Here is a 14,459-nt window from a genome sequence, read left to right as displayed (position 1 = left end):
GGTCCCGTGGTCCTGCTCACGGCCCTGGTCCCCCGTCTGTGTACCGTTAGGGCCCTCTCCCGCCTGCCTTCACAGCCGAGGCAGCTGCCCTCGAGACCCAGGACAGCCATGGCACGGGGGCTCTGAGCACAGCCCCCCATTCCCAACGCCGCCTCGTGCGGCCGTGTGGCTACGAGGCCCTCACCCCGGGAGCCGCAGTCTCCTGTGACCTGGGCATGACGGCTCACCGCTACCTCGCAAGGCCGCTCACGTGGCATGAGACAATCATGAAAAGCACTTAGCTTGATGCCTGGCCATAGCAGACTTGACCACGTTCGTCATTTCTGTTTGCAAAAGAACGGGAAACACCACCAGCTTGAAATGATACAGCATCTGCCCCTTTGCCCAACACCATCATGGTTTTTATCCTATGGCCCGATTTCTGAAATGGAGAAACTGAGGCTCAGAGACATGAAGTGGTTTTTCTGACTTGGTGGCAGAACCTGCAGCTGACGGGAATGACAGGGCCAGGTGGGGCTGGCACAGGCATGGGGCACCACTGGGGGCCCGGCAGCCCCAGGGTGCTCGCCTCTCCCCCAGGTAACACACTGGCAGCAGACTCCAGCTGGTGGCAAAGAGAAGGGGTGGGGCGCAGCCAGCAGCAGCCAGACTACATGGGGCTGGGACCCCCTCCTAGTTGGATGCGGACACACAGCGACCACTGAGATGAGGTATTTGCAACCCCTCTCTGCCGTCGGCTTCCTTCCCTCCCTCCCTGTGCAGCCCCTCGCCGGCCTCCACACCCACGGGGGACACGGCTGCCGGCTCTACCACGAGGAGTGTGCAACCCCCTCCACCACCCCATCAGCTTGTTTCTTGGTGCCTCTCTCCCCTGCAGAACAGCCTTCTCACTTCTCGTGGAAGCACCATGCCACTAGACAAGTACAAATCTAATTGCAAAAGCTTGCTCCCCATTCATTTTCATTGCTGCTTTGATTTATTTTATTAGCAAACTTCTTTTGTGTGATGACAGGCTTCATTACAGTGTCTATAAAAGACAATTACTTGCTCTTATCTCCTAAACTGAGGGGGAAAGAAACAAGTGGTGATGTGCATCAGGAAGACACACGGGGGCCCAGAGAGCGCGTGGGAGAAGGGCCTGTCCTGTTGGGGGAGCCTCCCTCTGTCGAGGACACGACTGCCTGGGTGCCACCGAGCCTGGGCGGTCGTCCAACTGCCGACAGCCGGGAGAAGGTGACAGCCAGCCACAGCTTCTGCTTTTGGCACCTGGGTCGAGGACCCCTGTGGAGTTCAAACCCTATTTAGTTGCACTTGGGGTAAATAATAATAATTACCACCAGTTCTTCTGCATTGTCTGTGTGCTCAGAAGGTACCCGGGGTTGCTGTTAGGAGCATGGTCTGGAGTAAGGACTGAGGTCTAATCCAGGTTCTTAAGCAAGCTTTGGGAGTCTCAAAGCCTCAGTCACCCCGTCTGCAAAATGGGATGAATTCTTGTATTTGCCTCCTGGGGTTGTGATGAGGCTGAAATGAGGTAATCCCAAAGCAGTGAGGGCTGTGAGCAATGTGTACGGTGCTATGTGGGCGCATGGCAGCTGAGGGTACTTCCCCTCAGAAAAGAAGAAATGGTGTGACATCCATGTTTTCCGAGGCTCATGTTGTTTTGAATATATTAGTTTGTTTTAAACAACAAGATGCTCTTTCAGGGAGTCTTACCAGCATGAAAGGACCTTAGTCATGCTAGTTTTAGATGCTGATAATGGTTACTGGATGCAGCTGGTAAAGAGTAGGAAAAAAAGTTTTACTTGATTTTTAAAAACCATTTGAATTTACTTCTAAGTTAATATTTTTTTATTCTAATTTTATATAATAGAGTTTTAAGCATATGTGTGTCTAAATTAATAAATTATTTGACTAATTCAACCATTTCCTTAGGTTTTTATAGACAAGTTGGCCAAAAAAATGGGGGGGTGGTTGCCTTACATTAGGGTTTTGTTTCTTAAACTAATAAACAAATTCAGTCAAGAGGCAGGGTCCCTGAGGTTTGACTCATACTTTGAATAGAGCACTCTCATAACCACCCAGTGAGGGAGGTGCTATCAGACCTTCTACACGTGAGGAACCCAAGGCCTGGCAAGACCAAGAGACCAACTAACTGCCTTCCCCAGGGTCCCTCCGCTCATAAATGGCAGAGCCCAGGGTGGAATCCGGGGTTGGGTCCCCCAGAACCAGGCAGCTCTGAGACCTCTTCTGCCACGCACCCTATCAGCACCTGTCTTGTCTGCAGAACAGGCACCCTGGCTTGTACACAAGGCTCTCCACCACCTGTTCCTCCACTCTCGGTCATTTCTGGCCCTCTCCACACCCCTGCACTCAGGTTGTGGATGCTGCTGGGAACCTGCGGCCGTCCATTCACTTTTCTGCTCTGTGGGGCACCTTGCTTTTCTTTCCATCAATAACACAGCCCATACAAACTTTCTTAGTTTCATTCATTCATTCATTCACACATGGCCTAGTCATTGGTCAGCCTTGCTCTAAAACCCTGTCGAAAGAAATGGAATAGAACCCCACTGCCAAGGGTGGACTCAGTGACCCAAGGACATAGCTGGGTGAAGGTGCTGGGGGCGTACTGGCCAACCCGCCGAGCCGCCTCCCCGTCTGCTCTGTCCTACGCCCAAGCCTGAGCACTCTCTCTGTACGAGACCCCACGTATTCAACACAGCCACAGTTTTCACCCTTGGGAACATCAGAATGGCCTAAAACTGGTTAAAATACAGACTGCCGGGCCCCACCCTTAGGGTGTCTAACTCAGCAGGTCTGGGGTGGAGCCTGAGAATTTGCATTTCTAACAAGTTCTCAGATGCTGTGGATACTGCTGTGGATACAGCCTCCCTCAGGATAATGGTACTAGCGAGTTCACAGACAGCCCTGTGAGTATCGGGTTAGTGCCCTCGTAGGTAGAAGATACAGCTTCAGCAGAAAGGGCAAGGGAGGGGCACCTGGGTGGCTCAGTTGGTTAGGCGACTACCTTCGGCTTGGGTCGGGATCCTGGAGTCCCTGGATCGAGTCCCGCATCGGGCTCCCTGCTCGGCGGGGAGTCTGCTTCTCCCTCTGACCCTCCCCCCTCTCATGCTCTCTCTCTCTCTCTCAAATAAATACATAAGTAATCTTAAAAAAAAAAAAGAAAGAAAGGGCAAGGGAGCCATCCAAGGCCTCACTGAGAGTTTGCCCCAAAGCTGGGCCTGGACCGGAGGTCCTCGGCCTGTGTCTCGTCAGCCTCAAAGCTCTTTCCACTCCCGTCTTCCTGTGGCTGCAGCCCGATTCACATCGGCAGCAACAATGCCAACATTGACAGCCACCGTTTATCGAGCATTTATTATGTGCCAAGCCCCGAGCTAAGGTTTTAACACGGTTCGACTGACATTATGTTCACACCCACACTATGAAGTAAGGATTATTCTATCCCCATCTGATAGCTATGAAGTTACGTCCAGAGAGGTTAGGTCACTTCCCCAAGGCCACACAGCGACTAGCTGATCACGCCTGCACCAGAACCCAGGGGGTTTGACTCTGTGGGCCATGTACTTAATCCCGTGATGTTGTACACGAGGCTTCTGATCGGAACAGCTACCACTTATTGAATGCCTCCTTTTTGCCTGGCTCGAGGCCAGATAAATGTTTCAGGCCATTTAGTTCTTACAGAAAAGCTCTGAAGAAGTTGCTCTCGCCATTTTTTAGTGATGAAAGACTGAGGAGGCATGGAGAGACAGGTGTGTGCCGGCTGGGAAGCCATGTATGACAGACGGCCCTTGGGCCTCTGAGCCACCTTCCTGGAGGAATGTGGGAGACACAGGCTCCTGCAGAGATGTTCATGGAATTTCAAAGGGCTTGCTCAGAGCGTAACAAGCAGAATGCCTTCCCTGCTCCTAGCAGGCGGCTCTTGGAAAGGCTGGGCACCTGTAGCCAGCGGGGGTAGGGGATGCTGCACGCAGCAGAGCAAGTTCCTGGCATCCTTGGATAACCCAGCGAGGGAAGGCGCTAGCACCAGGGGCCCAGCAGCGACACCGCAGCTAGTCTGAGTCGGAGGGGCTGGAAGCGGGAGGGTCTAGAGAGATGGGGAAAAGCGTTGGCATGCAGGTGCTTAGATGGCGGTCCTGGATCGCCTTCTGCCTCTTGGGCTGGTCTCCGGAAATCATTTCTCTCTCCTGTGCGGCACCTTAACTCCCCTTGGGGCTGGTCCGGACTTCCGGGCCCTGCCTCTAACAGTGGCCTCTCTCTAGGCAGGGCCGCCCTTTCCTCCACCTCTCCTACTGTGAGGAACGAGACGAGCATGGGGCTGTTTAGCATCAGGACATCTGGGATCTAGCCAAGGGACCCTGGCCCAGTCACCAGACGCACTAAAGGTGTCAGGTCACAACATCACCTGTAACCGGTGTCTGGGGGCGCTCCTACCTTCTTTCCACACTCTTCCATTTAATTCTCCTGATGCTGCTGTGAGTTTTACAGAAGGAAAACCTGAGCATTTTCTTTTTTAAAATCTGCCCCAAATCTGCAGCCTGGGACTGGCTTGGGCTTTGGCAGCTGTATCAGACAAAGCAAACCCAGGCCCCCTGACACCTCCAGCCTCTACTCTTATGTGCTGGGTTTCCCTCTCCAACAAGGCTGTCGCCCGTCTCCTCAGGTGGCCTCCTGTTAGTCCCCGGCTTACAGGAGCCTGCCCCAGGGGAGCCTCAGGCTGGCACTGTCTTTCCCTCAGAGGGCAGGGGCTGTTGTCTCTGCACTCAGTCCTTCCCTGGGGTCTCCTCCTGCCACTGCCTTTTCTGGAGGCCTGCCTTGGGGAGGGGGGCCCTCATCCCTGAACTTGCAAATGGCCCAAACACAGCATTGGGATGTGTATGGTGAGGGCGCACTGAGAGGGCTGAAAACCAACATTTTTTCCTTCTTAGTTAAAAAAAAAAAAATCTTAATTTTTTCCTGACTATAGAAGTGATATGTACTTATGATGAACATATTCACTGTTACAGAAACACATTAGTGGAAGGGGACGGCCGCATCTGGGGCCCTCCCACCCCGCTGCCTCGAGGGACAGGAAGCCTTGCTGGTGCTGTGGGTCAGAGCCATGCTGTCTGAGTCCGACAAGCAGGGCTGACATCCCCGTTGCAGCTGTGTGATTCCGTGGAAGTGACTTAACCTGAGCCTCAGTATCCTTATCTACAAAAGGAGATAATCAGAGCACCTCCTTGGGTGCATCATGAAGGCTAAATGACAACGTGGGAACAGCGCCGCGCACAGAGCCCCACACATTTCTAGTGTGCGGGCCCAGGAAACGTTAGCTGGCGTGAGGAGAGTCTCAGGCTTTTTGGTTGCTGGTTTGCCTTCATCATATTTTTAAACATTAAACACGAGATCATATTACATATATACTATTTTTCACTTCTGTTTAAACTTGATTTTGGAGGCATCTAACTTTTTTTAGATATAATATGCCATTGTTTAGATGTGTTCTAACTTATTTATTTATTTATTTTTAAAGATTTTATTTATTTATTTGACAGAGAGATAGAGAGAGAGCACAAGTAGGCAGAGAGAGAGGGAGAAGCAGACTCTCCATTGAGCAGGGAGCCTGACGCGGGGCTCGATCCCAGGAACCTGGGATCATGACCTGAGCCAAAGGCAGCCGCTCAACTGACTGAGCCACCCAGGTGCCCCGTTCTAACTTATTTATACCCGCAGGATGTACATTTGGGTCATTTTCAATCTTTCCCTGTTGTAAGTAAGCCCTCAATAAATAGCTTCTACCTAAATCTTTGCTCATCCTTGCAGCTGTCTCTCTTGGATAAACTCCTGGGTGTGGAATTTTAGGTCAAAGAATGTGCTTGCTTTGGCATGGAACAGATTTTGCCGAATTGCTATTAACAAGAGTTATCCACTTACACTGTCGCAAAGCCCACCTTTCTCATGCAAGCTCATCCATATTGTCCTGTGGATACTTTCTCTCTCCTGGATCTCAGAGTTGGAAGATATCCTAACCTTGGCCTCTTGGGGACACGGTGCAGTTCTCCTTCTGGCTCGTCCTACTGCTACCACCTCTAATCCAAACCACCCTCGCACCTGTGTAAGTCAAAGGGCTTTCCCCATGGCATCTTATTTGATTCTATCTTGTGGGATAGGAAGAAAAGTTGTAACAGCATTGTCTGGGATGTGAGGGCCAGAGAGGTCAAGTGATTGGTCTAGGGCCCTCAAATGTATGGATGGAGAGCCAAGATGAGAAGCCAATACCCTGCCTTCTTGCTGAGTACACTTCCCACCACACCACCGTTACCCAAAGATGGTGATGTAAGTCTGGGAAGGGCAGGGCGAAGGAAGTTTTATCAGATAGGAACTGATGCCACTAAGTTATTTAAAACACCTACTATGGGCCAAACACTGGGTCTAGAGTTAGCTTCCAGGGAGTTCACAGTCCAGTGGGGAAGAGACAGGCCACCCCTTGGGTCATGTCAACATGAGGAATCTGGAGCCAAGCCAGGAGTGGTGTTGGGATGGACCCTACCTAGCACAGGGAGCTCAGGTAAAGCTGAATGTGGGCCGGCCAGACTAAGGAAAGGCATTTTAAGAAGAGTGAACAGTGTGTGCTTCCAAAGATGACCTGATACATGAACCTAGGGCTTGAGAACAGTTCCATATGGCTGTGCACACACGTCTGCGTGGATATCTGTGGTTTGCTCTGCCCCACATCCATTCTCCTTCTAGATACAGTGCCTGGACTTTCCTTTGGGGAACCGGCCCAACCCCACTTTCCTGTCTCCAGGATGGGCAAGGAAGCAGCAGGTCAGTGAGACTCAACTTGGGGACTTCTACAGGAATGATGGGAAAGACGAACTCTCTTTCCAGTGGGATGCTGAGTATTTCCACAAGAGAAAGCCTGCCCTGAGCAGGAAGCCAACCTGGGTGAAAGCAGAGTCAAGGGACTGAGAGAGATGGAGACCAGAGGAGATGGGTTAGTCCCTGGATCCAGCCAAGCCTAAAAGGTCTGCCCCGGAATTTCAACTGTGTGAGCCAACTGATTCTGATTTTTCACTTAAATCAGATTGACTAGGATTTGGGTCATCTGTAACCAAGAGGGCAGACTAATGCAATGGGGCGAGAGGATTGGCGGGGGGGGGGGGGGGGGGGGGGGGGGGGGGTTGAGGGGCAGTGGAGAGACGAGCAGGGGTCAGCTCATGGAGGCAGGTACAGGCAGGCGACGGAGTTCAAGATTTAACCAGCCACTAGAACTGGGAAGATTCTAACTGCCACCCCGGAGAACTTTGGTAATGTGATTGTGGAAACAAAATCTCTCCTGACTGAGACAGAGAGAAAGAAAGAGGGAAAAAAAAAAAAAATCAGTGACTCTTCCAGAAATTTCAGAACCTTCAGAATACCTCTTCTAGGGTTTTCCCATCAGGATAGATGGCCTACTCTGGAATTGGAGCCAAAGTATTAATTCATCAGTCCTGATGGCACGTATCAATTTATCTTAATTTCTGAAAATACACTCGAGCCTTTCAGACCAGTCTCTTTTCTCTGTCACCAAGAAGAAAAAGGGTCTCAGCAGAGATGAAGCAGAGGGAACATGGCCCTTTCAAAATGCTCCCCTCTGGCTGAAATGGAACACTGAAATGAAACACTGAAGGGAGGCGTCTCTAGCAGATAGATGGGCTTTCCTGTCCCTTTAGCACCGTGAGCAGGCCTTCCGCGGGGGCTGGGGAGACAAAGCACTGGCAGATGAGCTGTCATGGGCTCGGGGAACTCACGCTCTCCAAGCCAGGAGAGTGAAAACTGGGGGAGGGAAGTCTCCCTTCCAGACCTGGGAGCCCCCTCATTACATAGAACCCTTTCCCCTTGGGAGTGAAGGACAGTAATTGGATCAAATGAAACAGGGGCCAGCCTCCTTCCCCCTCCCGGGTGAGAGACTTCCAATATGGCTTCATTACCAAGTCTTTTGTAAACAAACTGTGTGGAGAAAAATGCCATTTGTTCTGCTGTAATTGCCTGATGAGCATCATTCGATGGGTCTTTGAAATACACAGAATGAAATCATTTTGGGTTTAGGAATTCCTTTGTGCAAAGCCTTCTCCATTCACTATTCTCTAGAGAGGGCGTCTCTGAAAGGGGACTTCTTGACCATGGAGGCTGGTTTCTGGCCAGTGACACACCAGCCCATATTTATTCAGTGCCTCCTCCATGTCAGGCAATCCTTTAGGTACCTGGGATACAGCGGTGAGTGAAACACACAGACATTCCTGCCCTCCTGAAGTTTCCATTCTGGTGAGCACTCAGAACACAGGTGTGCCCATTTCTGGGTACACACTTGGTAGAAAACTCTGTAAATCAAGTTTGTTTGACTGCTGGATTGACGAAGTGTGACGTTACAACTCTTTCGATCCCCTGTGTGTGCTTTCACTGTACCCATAAGGATGTGACATTTGGAAAATGAGATTGCATGGGCTACGGATATGAAATAAATGACATATGTGCCATCACTTGCCACACCTGCACCCGTGGCAGACATCACTAATCAATCACCACTTTTTCTCATTAGCTTGGATGCAGCTTCAGAATGCATAGCAACACAGTGCTGGGTAGCCCCTATCCCTGAGCAGATCAGAGTTGGCTGCGAGAGGAAACCTATTTGCTATTTCTCACTTAGACTGTCATGAATTCACTTCACTGAGAGGCTATAGAATATCCCAGTAAATTAAGAATAACCCCAGGAGGGTGCAAAAATCGAAGAAAGGGGGAAAGACTGCAGCCAGCTTCTCAGGCTCGTTTTCCTCTCACGAGTCTTCTCTCCCTCTCTCCCTCTCCTGTCCCTACAGAAGTCTAGGAAACATTGGCAGGTCAGAGTGCGGGCTCTGCAGCCAGGACCTGGGGCCAGGTCCTGGTGCCATTACTCCACCTGTGTGGGGCTTTGGTCTGAGCCCCACTGGCCTCCCTGCGAAATGGGTATAATGATGACATCACTCTGCTAGGGATGCTGGGAGGACTGAACAAACCAACACATGTGAAGGGCTTGGCACAGTGTCCCGTCAGCTCCGAGTAGGGCTGAAATCCAGCTATTGCACCTCAGAGGGGATACAGACTTGTCTGCAGCTGGCGTCCGCTCTGACTGGTTGGTGCCTGTGTCCTCATTGCCCTTAAATACGTCGAGTATCACTCCTGGACATGAGGGTTAGCTCAGGGGCCAGTCCCCTTATGGGAGACAGCTTCAGAAGTCCGGAGCTAAAACAGACACAGATGGCCCTTCAAACCAAAATAGTGTTGTGGCAGAATGCCAGGTTGTGTTTTCTTGCTAATCAAGGGTTTATGTTCCCTGGTTCTGAAGGGCTCAACCAGTGGTGCACAAGGGGACAACAATGATGTCGAGAATGAAAACAACCTTTGGGATGTTGTTAAGGAGCACCCAACCCGCACGGTCGCATTTAATCCTCTGCGTGACCCTGTGAGGATTCAAGTATCATTAAGCCCATTTTGTGGAAGCAGAAACTGAGGCTCAGTGAGGTGAGCCTTCCTTATCCAAGATCATGTAGCTGGTCAGAAGTGGCAGAGATGGGATGTGACCCCAGGCTCAATCACTGTGTGAGACAATGGTCTCTTGCATAAAAAGTTGGTGCCCAATTTGGGAGGGGGGGGGCGCATCAGGGTTGTGTATTCCCAGCAATGTGCCACTGGCCATCCCTCGTGGGCGGGGGTATGCCCTCCCAGGGGCCCCGGGGATGTCAGAAGCAGGCCCTGGCCCACCTCCCCTCAGAGGGACCAAGCCTCTCTTCTTCACCTGACTCAATATGGAATCCCACAACTGAAGGGGAGAAAGTGGCCCCAGAAGTTTGGGTGGCTAACTAGTAACCACCATTTCCCTACTACCATTGTCGAAGCTTCTATAGCACATGGGTTGGTGTAAATATTTATTCACTGGATCTTTTTTATTTTAAAGATTTTTTTGTTTATTTATTTTATAGCGAGTACGCGTGCCTGCCCCATGCAAAGGAGCAGGGGGAGGAGCAGAAGGGGAGGGGGTGAGGGGAGGGAGGGGGAAAGAATCTCAAGCAGACTCGCTGCTGAGCACAGAGCCAGATGCGGGGCTCGATCGCTGGACACTGAGATCATGACCTGAGCTGAAACCAACGGTTGGACGCTTAACCAACTGAGCCACCCAGGCGCCCCTTCACTGGATCTTTAATAAATTTTACCAATTCTTAATTGCTGGTTGTGTGCCCAGGTTGCATGTTAAGCACTTCTATTACCTCATTCAATCTTCACAAGAGCTCTGTAAGGTAGGTAGTATCATTGCCATCTCACCTCAGATGAGGAGAGAAAGCCAATCAAACTTGCCCCAAATCACCAAGCTCCTGAAAAGTGGAGTTGGGATTTGAACCCCCACTTTTCTGAGTCCGCAACTTGAGTTCCTGACCACTGGTCTCTATGGCAAACTCCAGCAGTGGTGGATACAAAAAGGAAAGCCGGAGAGGGGTGGCCAGGAAGCACTCAGGCTACCTCGGAATCTGGGAGGCCGGGGGCCGTCCCCAGAGCACAGCATTCCCCTAGGCCTGTGTACCCTCCTTGTCCTGGTTTCTCTTCCCCGCTGCTGGTCTGCCGCGCATCTCACCGGGAGACACGGCACCATCTTGACTGGAAGTGAGACCTGTCTTATTCTAACTCGGCCGCCCTAAGAAGTGGATGATGTAAGAGCTGTGGTTAAGGCCAGGCTTGAGCAGCCTGAGGAGACACCCCACGTCCACTATCACGCACCACAAGGAGTGGCCCACAGCCCCTGACTTCTTCACCTGAGCAACAGGAGCTGCAGAACCCTCAGGACAGGTGCCAAGGCGGGTGTGGCAAGGAGAAGGGGGCTTCCAAAAAGCTGGCTCACCTTGAATGAGATTTCATACTGCTCCCCTCCCCAGATCTCCAGGCCTGGGTCGTACCCGCCCAGCTCCCAGAACCATTTCCGATCCACAGCGAACAGTCCACCGGCCATCACGGGAGACCTGTCAGGGAAGAAGAGTGCGGTGTGAAGACCAAACGCCCTGGCAGCGTGCTCTGGGTGTGAGCCGACGCTGTTGTTCCCCCGGGGATGGTGCTGCACGATGCCCTGTGAGCACAGCCCACATGTCTCGCGGGGACTCCGAGGCCCTTCCAAGGGAGGGCCCAGGCTGTCTTCTATCTTGGCCATAACCTCCCTTCTTAAATGCTACATTTTAACCAAACCGATCCAAAGCGCCTTTCAACCGTTACTTGTGAGAGGAAATCACAGGAATGTGCGTGCCTTGCAGCTGCGTTGGCCATGCCTCTCTGGTCCTCCCACGGTTACATGCTCTGAATCAGGTCCCTCCCAGCCTGTCTGCGCTGTGGAATCTCTTAGAGAGAAGACAAAACACAGCTTGCTGGGCCCTACCCCAGACCTATGAAGCAGTCCCTGGGGGATGGAGCCTAGGAATGTGTGTTTTCAAACAGGTTCCTTGGATGATTCTCAGTCAGCCCAGCACTGGACATCTGTTCTGCTGAGAGTTTGCAGAAGAAGACACAGTGTCTGTTCTTTCCGTTACACTGGGATACGATTAACTGCGCCCATTTGCTGTCTCATTGCTCTAGTCCCTGAGTACCAGCTGAGCCGCAGACGCTGGGAGACTGTGGTGGTAAATCGGAGTTGGCCTGGGACTTCAGGGGGTGCTAGTGTGCGAGGGCAGCCCCCTCAGGACAGAAGGATCCGGAAGACAGGTAACAAGGGCCTCTGGCAGGTGCAGACAGCACCACAGGAACATGAAAGGAGGGAGTATCTGCCTCCAGGTTTTGGAGGCAAGGAGGGAGGCTGAGGCAAGAGTCCAGGAAGGGTGCTCAGGGGGTGGCATTCGAGGTAGGTTTGGACAAGTGGGAAATGAGGGGAGAGGAAGGAACCCCGCAGAGGAAAAGCCCAGGAGCAAGAGCACAGAGATGATAAATCGGGGGCACCACGGGCAACAAGACGTCAGCATGGCATTGTGCCACGCCCAAGGGGGATGCCATGCGGCAGCCTGCCTGCATCCCCACGGTGCCTCACACAGCGCTGGCACCCAGGGGGGCCACCGGTATTTGCTGAGGGAAGATCTCTCAGAGTGGCCGTGTCCTTATCCGGCTCCACTGGAAACTCCAAACCCTCAGACCAAGTAACATTCCAGCAGCAAACTTGATGCCACCTCCCGGCCTTGGGAACTGCAAGCTCATGGAAATTGGGCTGATTTAAAAAGAACATAGCCAACCCACATGCCTCCCAAGCTTCCTGTAGCAGATGAGCCTTGAAAGCATAGGAGGGACTCCTTTAAAAGAAGATCCCCTTGAATATTCACTGAGGGCTCAAATGTGGCAGGTGCCCGCCTGAACTAATTTTTTAATAAGATGACCACTCCTTGCGTTGACCTCATGAGATGGGCCTCATCCTTATCACCCCACTGGCGCAGGTAGAAACCAGAGCACAGGCAGGTAACTTGCTCAAGGCTTCACAGCTACTTAAAGCAGGTTTTGAATTTCTAATCTTTGCCAGAGCTCACACCCCTCAGGGCCACAGAACAATTCCTCCTGTCAAGAAGGAGCAATCAAGAGGCAGGTGATGCGTGAACAGGACAGGGGATCAGGGATGGGAAAGCCATCCCTCCAGCTTCCTCTCTCCTTTACCTTTGGTGTGATCTGAGACAAAGTGTTTAACCATTTAACCCTGTGTCACCTGGTACCGCAGCCATGGGCCACATGAGGCTACTGGACACCTGGAATGTGACTACTCTGAATTGAGATTTGTCGGAAGTGTAAGATACACCCTGGAAGTCCAAGACTTAGTGTGAAAAAAAAGAATAGAAAAGGCCTCATTAATAATTTCAGGGGCGCCTGGCTGGCTCAGTCAGTGGGTCATGCAACTCTTGACCTTGGGGTTGAGAGTTTGAGCCCTATGTTGGTGTGAGATGACTTAAAAAGAAAATCTTAAAAAAATAATTTCAAAGTGTTGGTTACATGTTAAAATGAGACTATTTTAGGTATGCTGGGTTACACAGAGTATTTTACAAAAATGAATCTTAGCTGCTTCTCTTTACCTTTTTTTATGTGGCCACTAGGAAATTTAAAAGTACTTATGTAGCTCGTATTATATTTCTCCTGGACAGTCTGATTTAACACCTCTGAGCCGGTCTCCCCACCTACAGGATGAACGTATAGCTGTGTTTCCTAGCTCACATTGTTGTTATATTTCTTTTTTTTTTTTTTTTTAAAGATTTTATTTATTTATTTGAGAGAGAGAGAATGAGAGAGAGAGAGCACATGAGAGGGGAGAGGGTCAGAGGGAGAAGCAGGCCCCTTGCTGAGCAGGGAGCCCGATGCGGGACTCGATCCAGGGACTCCAGGATCATGACCTGAGCCGAAGCAGTCGCTTAACCAACTGAGCCACCCAGGCGCCCTTGTTGTTATATTTCTGAGAGTACCCAGTAGTATGAAAAATAAGGTGTCTAGTATCAACTTTCCTTTGTCTCCTGAAGGTTGTGGGGTTTGGGTTTTTTGGCTGGAGCCGCAAATACCCTGCTTGGAGAGGCAGGGAGTGTTTCTGCGCCCGTGCTTCATGGGAATCAAACCCAAGACTGCACACGGAAATCAGCCTGGGTGGAAGCCAGTGGCAAGGGCTGCGGAGCTGCTGTGGAACCGGGAGGATATTAGCCTTAAGGCATTTTGGATGCTCGAGGCTTGCCTCCAGAGGGAAGCCTCTCCTCTGGCCCCGTCTATTTTCTGCTGTGTTCAGCAATAACAAAAACTATTCAGAGTATCTAGCGTCTACCACTCACTTCACCGACATCATCTTCAGCTCTCACAAAGCTCCATTCCTAGCCCCCTTTTCGGATGGAGAAATCTGAAATCCAGAAATGCTACACACTCTGCTCAAGGGCATACACTGAGTAAGTGGATGATCTGCAGTTCCAGTGGCGGGGGGTGGGGGGGCTGCCACCAAAGCCCGTGCCCTTCAAACATTCCACTGCCCTGTGCCTGCAGATTGCCCGCTTACTGGCACCGTGCAGAAGAGTGCAGAAAATAACCAGGATTTTTCTAGTTGCCTCTCCCCTGGGTTTTGTCCAAGTACGGTACAGAAAAGATACTTCTGGAAAGAATCAGAGGACACAACGGATGGAGAGTCCCTCAGGAAGCATCTAGGCCAGTGGCTCTCAACCATGGCCACACATCGGCATCCCCTGGGAGCTTTAAAGAACACGGATACCTGGAGGCCAGCCCCAGTTACACTCTGGTGTAACTGGTCTCCGGGTGGCCTGGTGGGTTTGTTTGTTTGTTTTGACAGACTCCCCAGGTGATGCCAGTGTGCAGGGTTGAGAATACTGCTCTAGGGCAGGCCCGGCCCCTTCCAGGTGAGACATGGGAGAGAGGCCCCAGAGGAAACCAGCGGGGCCTCTGCCACTAAG

General features: G+C 51.5%; 1 protein-coding gene across 1 annotated transcript in view; it reads right to left on the bottom strand.

Moving 5' to 3' along the window:
- GALNT10 (polypeptide N-acetylgalactosaminyltransferase 10) overlaps positions 1–14,459 on the bottom strand; it is a 218,365-nt gene that overhangs the window by 23,093 nt on the left and 180,813 nt on the right. The window contains exon 7 of the mRNA XM_035012753.1: positions 10,907–11,024. Coding sequence (XP_034868644.1) covers positions 10,907–11,024 — 118 coding nt within the window. The remainder of the gene's footprint in view (positions 1–10,906; positions 11,025–14,459) is intronic.

Source organism: Mirounga leonina, unplaced genomic scaffold (genome assembly GCF_011800145.1).
Source record: "Mirounga leonina isolate KUSES-001 unplaced genomic scaffold, KU_Mleo_1.0 Mir_104, whole genome shotgun sequence".
Lineage (NCBI taxonomy): Eukaryota > Metazoa > Chordata > Mammalia > Carnivora > Phocidae > Mirounga > Mirounga leonina.
Note: the sequence above shows the minus strand (reverse complement) of the source record. Positions and strands in the feature narration are given on the sequence as shown.